The 18,432-nt window shown below is 56.3% G+C and overlaps 1 protein-coding gene across 12 annotated transcripts; it reads right to left on the bottom strand.

Annotated features, from left to right (window-relative positions):
- Positions 1-2,985: 2,985 nt before the first annotated feature.
- ETV4 (ETS variant transcription factor 4) lies at positions 2,986-18,178 on the bottom strand. Of its 12 annotated transcripts, none has more exons than XM_043584627.1 (13): positions 17,925-18,178; positions 17,317-17,427; positions 17,037-17,130; positions 16,766-16,813; positions 9,658-9,711; positions 8,328-8,451; positions 7,744-7,887; positions 7,193-7,461; positions 5,143-5,217; positions 4,919-4,987; positions 4,594-4,766; positions 4,244-4,345; positions 2,986-3,877 (listed from the first exon to the last, which is right to left on the bottom strand). In XM_043584627.1, the coding sequence occupies exons 2-13, from the start codon at positions 17,374-17,376 to the stop codon at positions 3,653-3,655; spliced, it is 1,437 nt and encodes a 478-aa protein (XP_043440562.1). In that variant the 5' UTR covers positions 17,377-17,427; positions 17,925-18,178; the 3' UTR covers positions 2,986-3,652. The 12 variants fall into 12 exon arrangements, with proteins under 12 accessions (XP_043440562.1, XP_043440563.1, XP_043440560.1 ...); XM_043584628.1 differs by having other exon boundaries at positions 7,762-7,887; positions 8,328-8,454; positions 17,925-18,153; XM_043584625.1 differs by having other exon boundaries at positions 7,744-7,905; positions 8,328-8,454; positions 17,925-18,101.
- Between the last annotated feature and the right edge of the window lie 254 nt (positions 18,179-18,432).

Below are 18,432 nucleotides of genomic sequence, written 5' to 3' on the forward strand. Positions count from 1 at the left end.
CCTTTCAGAGTCAGCTTGCTGTTGCCGAGTGGGTTTCTTGTAGCATTTGGTTGGGGAATAGCCACCTCCCAGTGCCCCTGTCATGGGTCCCAAGGAAGCTCTTGACTTTGAAGGACATCCCACAGATGCTGCCAGGCCAGGTTGTTTCCAGAGCTTCTGGAAAGCTGGTCTGGATGTGGAGCTTGTAGGGAAGCCCCTGGGGGGTTGGACACCTCGTATAGAACTACTGACTTGTCCACCAGATGCTGAGTTTATGACATTCTAGGATGTGAAAGAACGTAGGCTATTGTTGGGCGGCAAACTGACCACCCTAAAGACGATTCAGAGAGAATCCAGCAGAGAACACAGGCCAGGGAGTCTGCTGACTGAGATCCCCACCCCTTCCTTGAGTTGAGCGAGCGCCTCCAATTCTGTTTGCTCCTGGGAAGCCCTGGCCAGTAATTAAGGGCAGGGGATCTTTGTGTGTTCACCTCTAAGGCCTTACGGGGAGAGAGAGGCAGGGGTCTACAGAGGAGGAGGCCGAGAGCAAAGCAGGGGCTGGACACCCAGCTCCCCAGTCTCTAAGAACTCCCTCCGGGCTTGGCAGCCTGCCTGCCCCAGCTGAGCGCCCAGCACCAAAAGACATTGGCACCTAGGAGATGGTTATGGCCCTGGGGGCAGGGTGGGGAGGTTTGGGATTGAAGCTGAGGTTGAGAAGGACATGTTCCACAGGCAAAGGTGAGAGACAGCAGGGCTAGCCATCTCCTGTGGGTTAGGTGAGCAAAGGACCCTGGCTCTGTGGGTGTTCCTTAAACAACTGTCCCAAGAGCTGTCTCTCTGCTATGTCAAGGTGGTTGATGTCTGACCTTCGGACCGGCCATCAGGAAACAGCATGTCGGCAGCATCGCTGAGCCTGCTCAGAGGGAGATGGGCCAGATTGGGAAGAACTTGCCCGCTGCTCCCACACAATGGGGCCCTTGTTTCTCTTCCTCGAAGCAATATCTCCCGAGATTGAGTGACAGGTCAGGAGAGGATGTGGGTCTCCTGCAGGGAGCTGGAATCTTCTAGGCCATTCACCCCACCCTGCAGGAGCCTAGCTCAGGGATTTCCTGCCCCTGTGCACGTGCTGAGTCTGTGCTTGCATACGTGGCGGGGACCATCCCCGTGGGGCTCGTGTAAACTCTACCGCTGGGTCAGGCTCCTCGGTCTAGGGTTTACCTTCATCCAGTCCGGAGCTTGATTTCCCCTGGTGGTTGCTAGAAGCTGCCTCCTCTAAGCAGTGGCCCTCCAAGGTTAAGGATTTGAACAAAGAGCTGTGAGGAGTGACTTGTTAATAAACATTTCAGAGGGTAGAGGTCACGTGTCTCAGGCTGTGGACACCATTTCTCACCCAAATCTGTTGCTCCTATACACATACTCAGGACCCCAGGGTTTCCATGGACTTCTACACCTTCCTACCATGAGAGCCTGGCTTTAACATGGAATTAAATAACATGCATTTTTTTTTAATAAAGATTTTTTTTTTTTAACGTTTATTTTTGAGAGAGGGAGAGTGCAAGGAGGGGAGGGGACAGAGAGAGGAAGACACAGGATCTGAAACGGGCTCCAGGCTCTGAGCTGTCAGCACAGAGCCCGACATGGGGCTCAGCTCAAACTCACAAACCGTGAGATCATGACCTGAGCCAAACTCAGGTGCTTAACCGACAGCCACCCAGGTGCCCCTACATTCTATGTATTTTTAAAAAACATGTATATTTTTTAAAACTTGTGTTTTATTTAAAAAGAAATTTTAATGTTTATTCTTTTTGAGAGAGGAAGAGTGTGAGTGGAGAGGGGCAGAGGGGGAGATGCAGAATCTGAAGCAGGCTCCAGACTCTGAGCTGTCAGCACAGAGCCCGACGCAGGGCTCGAACTCCCAAACCGTGAGATCATGACCTGAGCTGGTCGGATGCCTAACCGACTGAGCTACCTAGGTGCCCCTAAAACTTGTATCTTAAAAGTTTCTGTTCCCTTGCTCTAAATTATAAAAGTTGTTGTTTTGGGTTTCTAGGAAGAACAGTAATGTTGCTTTTTATTTGTGCATAGTGGCTGACCAGCACCCTTCCTTTGAGGGCTCGGGGACTGGGGACCCAGGCTGTTCAAGCCTTAAGGAGGGCTGGGCCAGCGCAGCCTCGGCGCTGCAGTTCTGGTTTACCTGAAGAGTACATTTTCACCAGAGCCTGGATCCTGGGAAGCCGTTTCCACAGGGCCTGGGTCTAGAACCTTCCATTCTGCCCCCTCGCACCTCGAGGGGTATCAGGTCTGCTCCCTCCAGGTGTCACCACTTTCTCAGCCTTGCCTCTCCCAGCACCCACAGAGAACAGCCCCAGGATTCTGGGCAAGGGGCACGTGTTTTCTGCTCCCCTTTCCCTGAAGATGTAGCGTCTTTTCCTCCACAGGCCAGCATGCAGGGCCTGCTCTGGCCTTTCCCTACACCCTCTTGCCCGGGTGCCTTTCTTCTCTCGCCATTCTCCAGACCCTGTCCATACAAACTCTTGTCCCCATTTTCAGCAAAAACCAACCTGGAGCCACTGCAGGAGGGAGGGACACACAGTTGAGGTGTAGACATGGGTAGCATAGCATGGCCATGGGAAGGGCATCATAGAACCCACAGGCCAAACCCTGCCTGAGGAAGCCCCGGGAGGGCCTCCAAGCTCAGTAGCCCAATCTGGCCCCTGCCCGGGCAGGGAGATGCCTGGTGGCCAGGGGTCACCAGGCCAGATTATAAAAGTACCCTTCAACCATTCTTCCAGGACCCGGACACAATAATCGTGGGAGGAGGAGAGGCCAGGTAACACTGAGCCCATTTTTCAGAGGAAAAGAATCGGAGGTGAACTGTCTTCTCCCAGATCCGTAAGGGAAGTTATGTGTCAGGGCCAGGCCCCAAACTCTGATCGTCTGCCCCAAAGCTGGGGCTCTTTCCAACCCCAGTTCTTCTCCCATGGTGGCAAAGAGGACACAGGATGCTAAGGAGAAGCAGGGGCCTTTATTGGGGTCTGGCAGATGTGGTGGAGGTGGGGGTGGAATCCCAGGCCCGGGCCTAGGAAAAGGCAGAGAAGAGGCAAAGGGCCCTAGGAGCAGGAACCCAGCCCTCCCTGCCTCCACCCTGCAGCCCCTCCCCCACCCCAGGTTCCTTACTCCAGCCTCCCCCTGCCTCTGGGAACACAGCACCAAGAATGGACAAGCAGGACCCTCCAGGGCCACCGCTTGGAGCGGAGTGCAGGATCCAGACTTCTGTCTGCCCACAGTGGGAGATCTGGGGAGCTCAATGCACCCTTCTCCACCAGGATAAAGTGGGAACGCGCCTTCTGTCCCCCAGAACAGAGCAGACTCTTTTCTCTGTGATGGGGGAGAGGAGTGAAGCTTGGGCCTCGACGTAGAACCTGGGAAGAGGCTGGAGGTGACATCCCCAGAGGAGCTTCTAGACCCCACCTTTGCACTTGCAGGGTCTCCGCTTTTCCTTCCCATCAACTCTGGTGAGCGGTTCAGAGTCTGGGCAGGGGCAACTGGTGGGCCAGCGGGGATCTGCTCCAAAGACATCTGCGGGCTTCAGAGTGAGGGTTTCCCCAACACCAAATTCATCTATATGTACACAGGGCAGCACCCACCGGCAGTAGGGGAGCAGCGGCCAGGGCTAGTAAGAGTAGCCACCCTTGGGGCCAAAGGGCTGGGCAGGGCCAGCCAGCTCTGGGAGGTAGGCAGGGCTCTCGTCCAAGTGGGACAAAGGGACTGTGTCCTCCTCACTGACTGGCCGGTCAAACTCGGCCTTGAGGGCTGGACGCTGATTGTCCGGGAAGGCCAGGGAGAAGAGGGCCTCAGGCTCACACACAAACTTGTACACGTAGCGCTCACCAGCCACCTGTGGGAAGAGAGGGGCTGGGTGGGCCTAGCTCTCCCTCCAGGTGAGTGTGGGTTGGGGGACGCAGCCCTGGGCCAGGTCCCAGCAGGTGCGTGGGGCACATCTCTCCCGTGCCGGCTCCTCCGAGAAGCCAGCTCCCCACAGAGTTCCCGTTCTCCAATCTCAATGTCTCCACACTTTGGGCTTTTCACTTACTGTTTGAGCACTTTTTTGGGGAGAGGGAAATCTTGTCCACAGTTTCTCATTCCCTCTGTCCGGTTCGTTATCGGCTCCCACCAACTTGCTGAGAAATGCTCCCCTGCCCCCATCACCTTCCCACAGTTACTGCCTCTCACCCGCCCCGGCCCTGGGGCCTTGGCCCCTCACCTTCTGCATGATGCCTTTTTCATAGTAGTATCGGAGCGAGCGGCTCAGTTTGTCGTAGTTCATGGCCGGCCGGTTCTTCTGGATGCCCCAGAGCCTGGCAACCTGGGGACGGGACAGAGGTTTGGGATGCTGGTGCTGGCTCAGCAGACAAAAACGGGGGGCAGGTCAGAAAGAGCACCTGAGATTCTTCGTGCAAAACAGAAGCTGGCCCTGCAGACCAAGCAGCAGCCCACAGACCCAGGTTTGACAAGAATTCAGGTCAGGGGAGGCATGTGCCGCATTCCCAGATCCTGTTATCTCCAGGCCCCAGAGATGTTGGGAGGAGAGGTGGGGACATCTGGGAGGCCCACCTCCTCGGGCTCTATTAGTTTGAACTCCATCCCCCGGCCAGTCCAGGCGATGAAGTGGGCATTCGTTGGGTCATCCAGCAGGGCCACCAGAAATTGCCACAGTTGCAAGGCGCCCCTGCGCTGGTAGGGCGGTCCCTCTCGGAACACTCCGACCCCTTCCTGCTTGATGTCTCCTGGGGAACACAGAAAGCAGGTGTCAGGTTTGTGCCTCCTGGTCCCCCAAGTAACCCCATCTCCCCTCCCCAGCGGTATTGTGATTCTCGGGAGGGGGGGGGCACAGAAGGCAAGGGTAAGACCCTGGCCCTTTCGTAGTCACTTCTCTGACCTTCAAATTTCTCAGGGACAACACAGACATCATCTGGGAATGGTCGAAGAGGTTTCTCATAGCCATAACCTTGAGGAGGAAGTTGGGGGTCACTCAGATCTGGGGGCTCATCGATATGAGCCTCCAGAGAGTCCAGAGGGACTCCTGCACAGGAGACCCTCCCCGACAGCAAGACTCCCTCCTCCACCTTGGAGGGCTTGGCGGAGAGGAGGGGGCTGCCTTACCCATGGCCCCGTCGCCTGGAGAGTGTCCGGAGAAACCCTCCGTGTGAAGATACATTGACGCACACCCAGGGACATCTGGGAGGGGAGGAGAGAAGAAAGGGTGATGTTACAGGTGGCTGCGGTGGGGGCAGCAGTTCTACCCACATTCGAGAACTCCTTCCTGCCAGCCTGCTTTCCGGTTCTTTTCCCAGCTGCCTGCCAACCACCAAATCCCAAGGCAAGTTCACCCAGAGGGGGCACAAGGCTTGAACCTCTCAGCTTGAAGTTTGGGCCAGAGGGCATGGCCGGCAGCAGCTGGGCCTGGCAAACTGTTGCACAAGGCCCAAGATTCCAGGGAACAGCTGTTTCCTGTGAGTTTAGGGGGAGGAGGAAGGGGAGGGATGAACCTCCGGGGAAAGGGTTCAGTGTCCATGCCTAAGACTCCCTTGGAATGGGCTAACCTCCGGTCAGCAGGTTGGGTTCCTAGCTGTGTGTGTGTGTGTGTGTGTGTGTGTGTGTGAGAGAGAGAGAGAGGGGGAGAGAGAGAGAGAGAGAGAGAGAGAGCACTGAGCATGTGTTTAGGGAGGGAGGAAACGGAGGTTGGGGGCTGGGGGAAGACCAGCAGGTAGGTAGGGAAGGAGAGGGGGAGAGGGAGAAAGAGGGAGAGGGGGAGAGGGAGGAAGGGGGGAGAGCGAGAGCAAGCCAGAAGCCAGAATGTATCTGTATCTGGGGACAAGGCAGTGGGCACTGGGCCGTGTTTTTTTCATTTCTGACAGCAGAGCATATTCACTCCCTTTTCATTCTACTCCCTAGGATGGAAATATCCCTACTCCACCTGGAGGAGGCGGCTGTGTGAAGCCACCCGTTCAAGTCCCAGCCCCTTCCCGCCCTACCCCCTCCACTCCCACCTATGAATGAGATGGTGAAACCCGACACCTCCGGGAGGAGGCGGGAGGGTGGGCTCATTCATGCCTCCATTTTGTGAATGGAATTCCTGACTCCATTGAGAGGAAGCTGGAGGGGGAGGGGCAGGAGTTCAAGGGCATGTAACCAGATCTCCTCCGGTCTACATCCTTTGAAGGTCAGCAGCGAGAGCATTTCCCTCCTCCTTCCTCCACCTCACTGCCTGGTGAGACTCAGCTAATGCCCCGGGTTTTGAGGAGAGGCGCGCCTTTCTGGTTCTCACTGGGGCAGCCCTGGATTGGGGAGGGGGGGGGGGAGTTGTGGTTCATCCCCCTACCCCTGAAAGACTGGACATCAGGAAAAGGGAAATTCGAAAGCTCTAGCCAGCTCTGCGCCTACTCGAACCTCAGTATTTATTTTTCTCATACAAACTGGCAGATGAATTCAAATTTGGGGATGGCAACAGTGGGAACAGAAGCCAAGGTTTTCTGGGTCCCTCCTAAATGAGAAAGGCCCTCCCTTCGGGACCTGAGGCTTTGAATTCCAGCTGTTTATGAATGTAGCTAAGCGTATCTCACTCCTGTTCACAGCCAGGCGGAACTAGCAGTCCTATTTTGGTATCCGGCCCTATCAACCCGGAGGCCCCAACAAGAAGGTGGAAACCACACAGTCACCCCGTGTTCCAGTTGGGAACTGAGCCTGGCTAGTTGCGGGTTCATGTTTCTCTTCGTTCAAATCCGTTTATGTGTTTCGGATTCTGTGGGGACTGGGACACATCCTATTCATCACTGTGTCTTCCAGCGCCACAAGCCCATATACTCCAGCCCGGTAAGGTCATTATAACCTCAAACCCTTGCTGAAGAGAAACAGGAAGAAAGGCTTCCTAGGAAGTCACAAGCTGCCTGAGGGCAAGGACCTGCAAACCACTCATATTTATCTGAGTACAAGTTTGCTGACTGGAAAATGACAATTGTTTTGAACCTCCATTAAAAAAAAGCGAGCGGTTGGGTGGGTTGGAGGTAGGCACTGGTAAATGGGCATGGGGGTGGGTGGGTAAAACACTTGGGAGACATTCTGGGTCTAGTGGAACTGTCCATTTGATCACATGCCACCCTCCCCGGCGATGCCCCCCGAACTCCTCCTCCCCCTCCCCGGGAGCATTTCTTACCAGAGTCGTAGGCGAAGTCCGTCTGCTCCTGTTTGATCACCACCCCCGCCCCTGGGTACCTGTGCCCGCTGACTCCACCCTGGCCCACTGGCGGCTGGCCCGCCTGTTCGTACAGGGGGTCAAGGTATTCCTGCTTGAAGCTCTGCTGGGGGTAGGGTGGGCAGGGCTCCGACAGCTGGTGTGGGTAGGGGGCCGGGAGGGATTCCCGGCCCCCTCCCTGGGAGGATGTGAGGGGGTGGCAAATATCCAAGGGTTGCTGGAAGACAGAGCTGGGTGTGGTTGGAGGGAGAAGGAAGAAGAGATTAATTTGAGCCGTGCTGGGTCCTCGCGCCGGCCACCCCCAGAGCTTGCAGAGTGGGCTCAGGTGTGTGTGTGTGTGTGTGTGTGTGTGTGTGTGTGTCAGGGTCGGGGGTGGGGTGTCGACATCCCTTCTGCCCTACCTCCCCCCACGCCAGGTCTCTTAAGGGCAGGTGGAGAACACTCAGGGATTGAGGAAGAACTGGTGAGGCCGGGGCCCACAGGTTCTGTGCGTCTCCTGGCCTCCTCCTTACCTATGCTCCCCGACGTACCCATGGCCAGGGTGGGGCTGGGAGGTGCCGGAGGATCTCAGGAAACTCCGTTGTTCTGCCCGGGAGAAGGGCTGCAGGGGCGACTGTCCAGGGGCACCGGGGGCGGGGGACTTGATGGCGATTTGTCTAGGGGGGTCATAGGCACTGGAGTTGAGGGGGAGATGGGGGTGAGGGGGCAGAGAAGCTGGGCGAGCCTCTTTGAACCCTTTATCCCCCGGGGAAGTGAGTCACAGGGATCAGGGGAGGAGGACGTGTAGAAGGTGCTGGGAAAGGCCCGGGCCCCAAGTGAACTCTTTTTCTCCTTTTGTGAATCCTGAGAATGCCTCTCCCCTGGGTGGGCCGGTGGCTTCCTCGGGTGGAAAGGCTCTGCCCAGGCCTTGACACACACATCCCTGGAACCCCCTGCTGCGTTCTTCCTCCGGACAACTCAGAGGAAATCCTGAGCCGTGGGGCTCCCCTGACAGGGGCTCAGAAATCCTTTCTGTGGCCTATGTGGCAGTGCATCTGCCGCCTTTCGCCCTCCCTCCCCCGTCCCGGCCCTTCACCAGGGCCAGGCTGGGGCTCACCTGGAATAAAGGCACTGCTCGCCATGGTGGTAGGGGAGTGGCAGCTTCCTGCTGCAGGACAGGGCCGGGTCTGTGCGGGGACTCTGGGGCTCCTTCTTGATCCTGGTGGGGGGGCTGTGGAAAGCTACTGCAGGGGTGAGGGGTGGGGGTGGGGGCAGAACAAGGCCAGAGCGGGTCACAGAAGAGGCCAGAAGAGCTCCCGACACCTTCTGCTCTTTGACGGCCAGCTGGGTGACCTGTGCAGACTCAGCCCCTCTCTGGGTCTCGGTTTTCAGAGACTCACGGTCAGACAGTTTGGCTGCTGACGCCGTGTCTAGTTTTATACGTCGGGCTGATGTCCAATATTAACCAAAGAAACCGTCCAAAACCCAACATTTACTACAACCCCAACCCCCAAAAAAACACCTTTGTAGGATTGAGCACCTCCAACCCAGGGCCTGTGGTTTGCCTGAGCGCCCTGGAAAATTCCAAGGGAGAGAGATGTTTTCTTATTTGGTGCTCTAAAGAATCTTTCTTTCCCCGGCTGAGGTTGGATATTAGCCTACTTGCACGTCAGCTGACCAACATTAAACACATGGTCCTGATTCTCTGTGAAGACTAGTCTCTCCTGTGGCCCCCGCCGGGTCTGCAAACCCCAGCCACCAGGCCGAGCAGCACATTTGGTTCCAAGTCTGCTGAGCGCGAGGGTCTGTCTTCCTGCGTGGAGCCAAATGCCTGTGACTGACTGTTCCCTGTTTTCCATTATATGTGCCCTTACTGCATTTTATCAAAGACAGTTGAGACCGGAGTATCTGACAGTAAATAAAGCGGGGCTTCTCAACAGGGCACTATTGACCTTTGGGCCAGATCATTCTTGTTGTGGGGGGGCCGTCCTGAGCATTACGGGGTGTTCAGCAGCACCTCTGGCCTCCCTACCCACTAGATGCCTGTAGCACCCCACCCTCGGTTGTGACAACCCCGAACATCTACAGACGTTGCCCCCGTGTCTCCTCGGGGGCAAAATTGCTCCTGGGTGCGTGAAAGTAACTGAGAAAAGTAGAACCGGACCCTGCTGAGCTGGTCCAAGCCCCTCATTTCGGAAACTGGGAAGTGGGGGATCAGAGAGATGAAGTTCGCACATCCCACAGCCAGGATGCAGAAAGCCCCGATTTGGACCAAGGGCCTCATCTCCCAGTTACTGAGTCCTGGAGTCCAAACCTAAGAATGGGGAGCCCTGTTCTCCCTTTCCTTTAGGAGGGAACAAGTTCATCTTTTGTGATTCTCTACCCCTATGACTCATTTCCTGCCCTCCCCGACTCCCCACTCCCTTGACCCAGGGCCCTCCACTCACGGTTTTCTGAATGGAAATCAGGAACGAACTGCTCATCACTGTCTGGTACCTGGGCTGCAGAGAGAGAGGTCAGAGGTGAGTCTGGGTGGGCCCCCCCCCCCCCCCCATGGCAGTCCCCAGGAGACACCATTGCTGTGGCCTTGCAGAAATAGCACCAGCCCAAGGGGAAAACAGCCTTCCTAGGACGCAAGGCAACCCCACCCCAGGTCCTAGCGCCCTCTATCTCTACGCTCCATTAAGACCCTGGAGGGCAGGCTGCAAGCTCCCAGAACCTGTCTGAGCAGATTCCAGAGTCTTTTCCTGGATGCTTTGTATTTATTCCCTCCATTTTCCTGAAGTGAAGGCAGCCCTGCCCCTCCCAGAGCTCCCAGCAGAGTCACATCTGGGATGGGCAGGCATTGCAGGATATCCTAATGAACCTAGAATAACATGGGGAGATTCTGTGGCTGGGCCGGGCCCCGGAATCTGTGTTTTATACAACCTCCCGGGTGACATCTAGAAATCTAGAACCTGGGGAAGAAGATGGAATAGAGGAAGGGTGGTGGTCCAAGAGAGGTGCATAAGAGGACAGTGGGAGAGGAAGTGGCTGGGGACACGGGCAGGTCCCCTTGCCTCCTGTCTGCAGCGTGCAGCTAGGAGAGGAAGGTTTCCGAGCTTGGAGGTCTGAGAAGCACTCCCAGGGTGCCAGCATGGGTGGCACTGGGTTTGGGGGTTAGGCAGCAATAGAACAGCAGTTCATCCATGATCTCCAACCTGGATATTCCAGCTTTAATTTCTAGTGCTTACCCTGGCCTCTCCAACACCTTCAGGAGGGAATATAGCAGAGTCCCTCCCCTGACCCCAGAACCTTTGCCCCTCTCTCAAGAATAGCCAAAACAGAAGTGGGAAGGGGTAGACACCAAGAAGAACTTCCGGATACTCCAGGAAGAGGGTGGCTTGAAAGTGACGTGGTGGTGGAAGCCAAGGAAGGAGACTGCTCTCAGAGTGGACAAGGAGGAAAGTGACAGAGAAGACAACCAGATCGAGAACGGCTGGGAAGGACGAAGGGCAGGAGGAGACGGCTGGAGAATACTTCCACTCCCAGCCCTGCACACACACACCCCAGCCTCTGGGCTTCCCAGTCAGCAGAGGCTCCATGGTTTCTTCCTGGGATTTCAGCCAGAGCCTCTATATTGGAACTCCCTGCTTCCGCGCTTACCTCCTACAGCAGGTGCCACACAGCTGTCAGAGTGGTCTTTCTGCAATAGAAGTCCCCTCCCTTTTCTCCTTGCTTAAAGCAGGGACCCCAAAGTCTTCTTCTCAGCAGGCCTCTGCCGCCCCACGCGGTCTGGCCTGCTTACCTGTCCGACCTGCCTCTCCTTGTCCTTTGTCTCCAGAGCTCTTCATTCCTCTTCCCCAAACCTTTGCCTGCCTGTATTTTTTTCTCTTCCTGGCCACCGAAGTCCTAGCTGTCACTTGGTCACTTCCTCAGACGTCTTCTCTGACCACCCACACCGAAGTGGTCCCTCTTGGCTACCCATCGCTTCCCTTTATTTTTGCCCTCGCATGTACAGCTACGTGGATGCATCTTATTAATTTACTTGGATCTCTTTAATTCATTTACTTTTATGGGTCTGTTGTCTACCTTCTCCACCTGAAAGTTAAGCTGCCTGAGGGCAGGGGCTTTTGCTTTCTCTGTCTTCCTGATACCCCAGCATCTGGAAAATGGGGTCTGGCTAAGAATAGATGCTCCTTGCCTTATTTGTGGACTATGTGAATAAACATACCACGATCCCATCCCCAGGCTGGTGGGAGCTGACACTGTGGACTGGGGAGCAAGAGTGGCAGAGACCCGAACAAATCAGCTCTTCCCTCTCCCTCAGGACCTCCCCCTTCCCCCCCACACAGGCTAACTTTAATAGAGGCAGGTCCTCCCTCCAGAGAAAGCACATCTCACAAGGGATGCTTTAGGCTGTGATCAATTGCTCGGCAGGAGGATTCTTCCCCAACTTGCTTTGAATATCACATGTGCCAAGTACTTCAAGATACATTTATGGATAGTTGACATCTTGACAGAGGGATTGGACTGAGGGGTTGAAGAATCAGAAGCCACCAGCAGCTAGAGAAGGACTCCCGAGAAGTCAGCAGGAGACTATTCCAAAGTGATCAAATAAATGAGTAGGACACGAAGTCCCTTGGCAAAAACACACAGGCAGCATCTATCTATTCAGAAGCACAGCTGAGGCACGAAGGCAACCATCCCCCAAACTGACCCAAATCAAGAATCCCCAGGGCATTAAAAGTACATATCCCTGGGGCGCCTGGGTGGCTCAGTTGGTAGGGCATCTGACTCTTGATTTCAGCTGGGGTCATGATCCCAGGGTTGTGGGATCAAGCTCCGCGTCGGGCTCCACACTGAGTGTAGAGCCTGCTTGAGATTCCCTCTCTCTCTCCCTCTGCCCCTCATCCCTGCTCTCTCTAGCTGAAGTAAATACAATGAAAAAAAGAAGAAAGAGTACACATTCCTGGGGCCCCTGGCTGGCTCATTAGGTAGGTGGAGCATGTGACTCTTCGAGCCCCACGTTGGGTGTAAAGTTTACTTAAACATGCACACACTCCCGGTCCCCACCCCTGGAGAATCTAATTCCATAGGCAGGGTTGAAGCCCAGGCGCCTGTACTTTTAACAAGCACCCCTGGTGGCCCATAAGAACAGGCAGGTTTGAGGGGCGCCTCACGGTCATGAGATCAAGCCCCTCTTTGAGTGTCCACACTGAGTGTGGAGCCTGCTTGAAATTCTCTCCCCGGCCTCCCCTGCACTCTCTCTCTCTTAAAAAAAAAAAAAAAAAAAAAAAAAAAAAAAGTCAGGTTTGGGAAACACGAGATAAAAGGAAGGAGCAAACCTTGCTCCGGGGCGCAAGGGCCAAGTTCATCCCCGATGTGCCCTCTGGCCCAGCCACGGGCGATACCCCCAAAATTGGCAGGATGGGGGTGATGGAGCAGGATAAGCAACCTTCCCATCCCTGCTACCTAGGCAAGGAGGGAGGGTCCCCAGGGCAGGGGAGGTGCAGAGCGTGGGGGAGGCTGACGCATTCTGGGCCCCCTTTGGGGCTTCATTACCTGCCAGTTTCCATTGAGGTAATGGGCTGGGGGCATCTCCTGCTGGCGTCACAGGCCAGTCACAGGCCAGTTCACATGACTCTAGAGAGCCCTAGGGGTCATCCTGCCTTCCCTCCCGCCTCAGGCCCCCGAGGTTTGACCCCAATGTCCACTCCGCAGCAGTCCCCGGGGAAGCCCCTCCCCCCAGCACACAGCCCCTCCTCCCAAAGAGAGGCCATCCTCTTCCCAGGGCCAGGAGAAATCAGCCAAGGCAAAAATGGGCTGTGATGTGAACCCCAGTCTCTGCTTGGCTCCTGCCCAGAACACTGGCTTCTCAAACCAAAAGGATAGGAGAGAGGCCTCAATCAGAGACTGTCCACAAGGATAGAAATAGGAACAGGAACACCGAGCCCCGAGTTCCTGGAGAGCAGGAGAATTTCTAATTACCGTGTTTGGTCTTGAGTGTATGCCATTTTATTTATTTGTTGACTTGGCTGAGTTTTGGCTGCCGAGCTGGTGTGCCAGGGTCTACCCCCAACTCCATCCTGGCACTAAGGTGGAGTTTATCTGCCCGGGGCCATGGCAGATGATTACGGAGGGGGTGGAAAAAGTGCCACGCCAGCATAATGCCCAGAAAGAGAGAATTTGGGGGATCATCCCTCCAATGTGGGGGTCAGTAGAAGAGAAGGGGCTTGGAAGCCTCCCAGGCTGGGCTCCAAGAGAAGCAGGTTAAAATAGCCAAGCAGCTTAAGCTCACCCCAGGTTAGCCACCTACCTACACCATATACGCCCCATCATCTTCTCCCCTTCCTGGGGCCCCATCACAGGGTGAAGGGGCCTCTTCAGGAGTTCCAGTAGGAGTAGGGGGAGGCATTCTCCAGGGCGCCTGCTCCACCGTGTCACCACTGGCCTTGTCGCTCACCCTTACCCTGCCCCCACCCTGGTAGCCTCTGTACTGGAAGGAACCAGTTCTCTATCTATGGAGGGACATTTGTCCCCAAGAGCCTTCTGGAAGGGGAGGAGACAGAAAGATGTAGAAGGAGGCATTGTGGCTAGGAAAAACTGGGGGAGGGGATTAACCCCATCTTGCCCCACAGACACGCTGAGGCACCAGCGTGCAAGCACACAGATTCACACACACCCTAATTCCTTTTACTATCCGGCAGCACACGGGTGAAACACATCTTCCGTGCACACCCTTCACACACTAGGGTCTCTTTTTCGGCTTGCAAAAACGATGGGGGAAAACCAAAGGGCAAAGGGACTGGAGAACTTGGAGGAAGACTTGGGAGCCGTAAACCTTCTGAGAAGGGGAGCACAGACCCACCCCTTTAAGAACCTCATAAAAGCTATGGATCTTCTCTTCCTAGAAAAATCCACATTGCTTTGTGTCTGGTGCACCCCTAACAATTTTACACACAGTATCAGAGGGCTTAAGGACCCCTGCAACCTATCCACACAGATTCTGCGAATCCACAGACTCTACATTATAGACCCCAGCCTCATACAAAGGACATATACATGGCCCAGACTCAATGTTCCTTAATACCAAACAGAACAAAGTCATTGTCCCTGAGGGTTCCCGAAGGCTCCCGACAAGCCCAGAAAGGAACCTTCGACCAGAAGCAGCACATTTTTTACCATAACCAGGCACAGCTTGGGCTCAGCCTGCCCGAACCTGGGATTCCCTACAGCAGCCTGATCCTTTCTCTAGCAACTCAACAGATACCCAAAAACAGACACACCCTCTTAGCCTTACTTCAACACCCCCCCCCCATCCCCGGCCACGGTCTAGAAAAACCTCAAACCCAAAGATGTCTAAGTTGTCTCTACAGAGCCCCACTCACACTCACCCCTAAATAAGCCCGGACGCCAGACTGAACCCACAACCACATCCTCTCGGACCCAGCCTGGCATCCCCTGAATTCTTCACAGCCCCACCCACACTACTAGGACTCACCGCATCTCTCCAAATTGGGGCTTAAAAAAAAAATCAAACTTGCGAGGGGGGAGGTTGGGCTCCGGGTCCCACTCCTCCTGGTGCACCCCACCGCTGGCAAGTTTCCAAAGAAGCTAGACCCCTCCCTACCACCCCAAAGCTCCCCCCTGGGCTTCGGGAGTCACTGACCTGGTGGGAAGAGGCAGGAGAGGAGGCTGGGGTGGTGCTGGGATGGTGCAGGGGGACAAGGCCCCGGCAGCTGCATCTGTCTCCGCAGAGAGAGTGAGGAGCCAGTGGCCTCAGCATCCCCCTCTCAGGCCTGGCCATCCATCGCCAGCTGGGAACCTGAGCTGCTCCCTCAGAAGGAAGGAGAGGGAACCAAGGAGATCCCCACCCCCACCTCCCCACCCACTGGATTTAAATGTACAGGGACTCCCAGGGCAGCAGCATTGAAACACACACACTCGCCCTCACACTGACACATGCACAGTCTCTAGACCCCCCACCGCCAAGGGGTGGGGCTTCCAAGGTTGAGAGAACGTTTTCCTTCCCTTCCCATTCCAGAACCCGGCACAAATGGACCAGCTGCTGCCAAAATGCCCACCTCCGAGTCTGCCCTTAAATCACAGCCCTGGGAGCTGCCCACTGTGGGGAGCACAGGGACCCTCCGCTGACAGACAAGAAGCCTGGCAAGCCAGACAGAAATCAGGCATTGGGAAAGGAAGTCTTTGAGAGACTGTGGAAACTGACACCCCTGCGTTCTTCAGCTCCAGCCCAGCTCCGGAACCTCGGGAGGAGGATGGGCCGACAGGGCATACTCTGCCTGTCACTCAGGGCTGGGCACACGGGGCTTGCAGTCGGGAGAAGATGTGTATAATACCCCAGATCCCTCCAGCACCCATGCAGCCGTTGGCCACAAATTCTACAAAACGTCCTGAGTGTTTGCTCCATGCTAAATAGTCGTTCCGTTAATACACATATTTTGGGGATACCATGGTAGTCAAGACAGATAGTCTCACTCCAGGGATCTTCTATCTGAAGCTTTTAAAGATGGTTCCAGAGGAGCTGGGTTTGAGCTTTAAAAATCACCAAAGATACCCAGGTGGAAGGATGGCGAGATCTTAAAGCAAAGCCCTTAGAAAGGGGTTCCCAGTGGGCAGCGGTTTCTTGGTTCCCAGAGTGTTAAAATAAAAGGACCCTAAGATGGGGGTATTAACCCTTCCCTTTCAGAGACGGTCTAAATACCATAAGGCTTCTACCTGCAACCCCACCAGCGACACCCTGAGGCTCCACCAAAACACACCAGTGGATCCAACCAGAAAACACTCAGAACCCACCTCCCTACCCGGAGAAGGCCCAGCTCCTGACCCCTCCCCAGCCAGCTCGCAGCTAACCCCTCCTCAAACACCCCAGCCAAAGCAGGGGGAATTTGCCTAGGGCAGAGGTATTCAGGAGGGAAGAAGGAGGGAGGATCACATGCCGTCAGAATTACAATCAAGGCTGTTTAGGGGGGAAGCCCTGGGCCCTCTCTGCCAAAGTGCCGCAAAAAGGAATTATTTAAACTTTTGTTGTGCTTTTGGCTCAGATAGTAAATTGTCTAGCATTGGGGGTTGGGAAGAGGAGGAACCAAGGGGGGTGAAAATCAATGTTTTGGCAACTCCAGCACATAGGTTACATATTAATTGCTCTTTCTCCCCATCCTCCTGTCTCTTATCCACCCCCCACCCCCAACACACCAACACACACCTTGGCCTGGTGTCTGCTGCTTAACCAACTTTGCAAATGAAAATTTCTACCAGGAAAACGGGCCTGGGGCCAAGTTCCATTCAAATAAGCAAATACCCCACACAATGGTCTGATTCATCCCCAGGCCTAGTTACACAAGCCTGGCTCAGGGCAGAGAAAATAAATATCAATATAAGTGTCCACACTGGGCGCTGGGGAGAGCGGGGAGTAGGAACTGGGGGCGGGGTGGGGGGGGGGGGTCTTGGAGAACTCCTTGAGGCGGGGAGAGAGAAGTGGGTTAGGTTGGAATACCAATTCCAGAGAATTCCTCACCCCAATAATAGAGAAAAGGTCACAAAACTACTCACCTTCAGCGAGCCACGTCTCCTGGAAGTGACTGAGATCCTGGAAGAGATCTGAGGGGTGAATAATGGAATTGGAGAAGGTGAGGTGGAGGTGATGGTGAGAGGGAGGGAGCCCTAGCAAGCCGGGTGGCCCTCCCCCCTTGGTGGTAGGGGCCCAAGAATGATCAGAGTCCCTTGGAGGGGACTCCTTTGGGGAACGAGGCGGGGGCTCCGGGATCGGCCCTCTGGGTGTGCGAGGTGGGGAGGGTCACGATTTGTCTCTCCGGCTCTTTACCTTCGGAGTCGGGGGGCGGCAGGGAGCCCGGGTCCATGAGCTTTCCCTGCGGGACCATCAGCGCTTCGCGCAAGCTCCCATTTCCGGGCGATTTCTGCGGGGAAGGGGAAGAATGCCCCCGAGTCACCCCGAGGCCGCGGGGCCTGGGGGGCGGGGCTGGGGTCCCGGGGTGACACAGGGGCCGGTCAGCGCTGGACCGCCTTGGGGTCTCGGGGAAGGGGCTGTGGGGCGGGGTGCAGGGCGGGGGCGGGCGTGGAGGCCGGCGCGGCGCGGCGCTCACGCTGCAGAAGGTGTAGGGCACTTGCTGGTCCAAGTATCCGCCTTTCATCCTCCGCTCCATCCGGCCGCTCCCTCCGGCCGCACGGCCAGGGCCCCGCGCGGGGGCAGAGACCTGGGGGCGGGGGGGCTGCGTTCGCACACCGTCCTGGGAAGGCATTGGGTGGGGGTGGGTAAGGGCAGCAGGGAGGGGCAGTCCCGAGGCTCTAGGTCCGACAACAAAACTTCTCCGACTCACTCAGGCAATGGGGAGGTTTCCGCCTGCCGAGCTGAGCGCCGCCACCACTCCCCCTCCCGCCAAAGGAGGTCCCACCTGCTCCTGGGAGCCAGGCTCGGCGTTTCGGCTGCTTTCTGCAGCCCTGCTCTGCCCAAGCTCGGTTACATAAGACGTGTGTGTGTGTGTGTGTGTGTGCGCTCGCGCGCGGAGGAGCGGGCGAGGCGCTCACCATTCGCACGCCCACAACTCCCGCGCCCCCTCCAACCCGGAATCCCAGCGCCTCCCACCCCTTGCCCTAGAATCTGCGGAGGCGGCAGTTGAAGAGTGCAGCGTGTGTTGGAGATGGGGCGAGGAGTCACAGACGCTCTCCCTCCCTCCCCCTCCCGCAGCCTCACCTGAGGCCCGGGCGTCTGTCTTGGAGCCCCGGGGGCTCGAGAGCTTGCCCCGGGGCCGCACGGAGGGCCGCGGGGCTAGGCCGGAGCGAGGCAACCCCGGCCCTGGGTTCCCCGCGCACCCGCTTGTTTTCCGGGCGCCGCCGACAGTTGTGAGCCCGGGGGAGCCGCTGATTGGTGCATTTCCTTTGCCTCGGCCTCGACTCTCTCTCCAACCCCCACACCCCCACCCCGTTCCCTTTGTTTCATTGACTTTTGTGAATGAAACCCCAGGGCCGGGCACGCCCGCCAATCCGGAGACTCGCCCGGCCGAGCCGTGGGGGGCGGAGTTTCCCAGACGCGGGGGCCAATCAGAACGCAGGGGCTGGCTCCCGGCTTCATTCACGGCCTGGGCTCCCATTCATAAAAAAATAAACTCCTCAGCGGCCGGAGTTCATTCATAAAGAGCTGAAGAAAAGGAGCTAAGCGTAGGACCCGAAGGCTTCACCGAGGGGTTGCGCGGTGTCCCTGG

This window comes from Prionailurus bengalensis, chromosome E1 (genome assembly GCF_016509475.1).
Source record: "Prionailurus bengalensis isolate Pbe53 chromosome E1, Fcat_Pben_1.1_paternal_pri, whole genome shotgun sequence".
Lineage (NCBI taxonomy): Eukaryota > Metazoa > Chordata > Mammalia > Carnivora > Felidae > Prionailurus > Prionailurus bengalensis.

Coding starts and splice junctions, on each gene's coding strand:
- ETV4 (XM_043584619.1), bottom strand. CDS start 17,472: ATGCCTTCCCAGGACGGTGTGCGAACGCAGCCCCCCCGCCCCCAGGTC. Junction 17,131..17,316: donor TGCCCTACACCTTCTGCAGC/GTGAGCGCCGCG, acceptor CCTTCCCCGCAG/AAATCGCCCGGAAATGGGAG. Junction 7,462..7,743: donor GGGTACGTCGGGGAGCATAG/GTAAGGAGGAGG, acceptor AACCACACCCAG/CTCTGTCTTCCAGCAACCCT.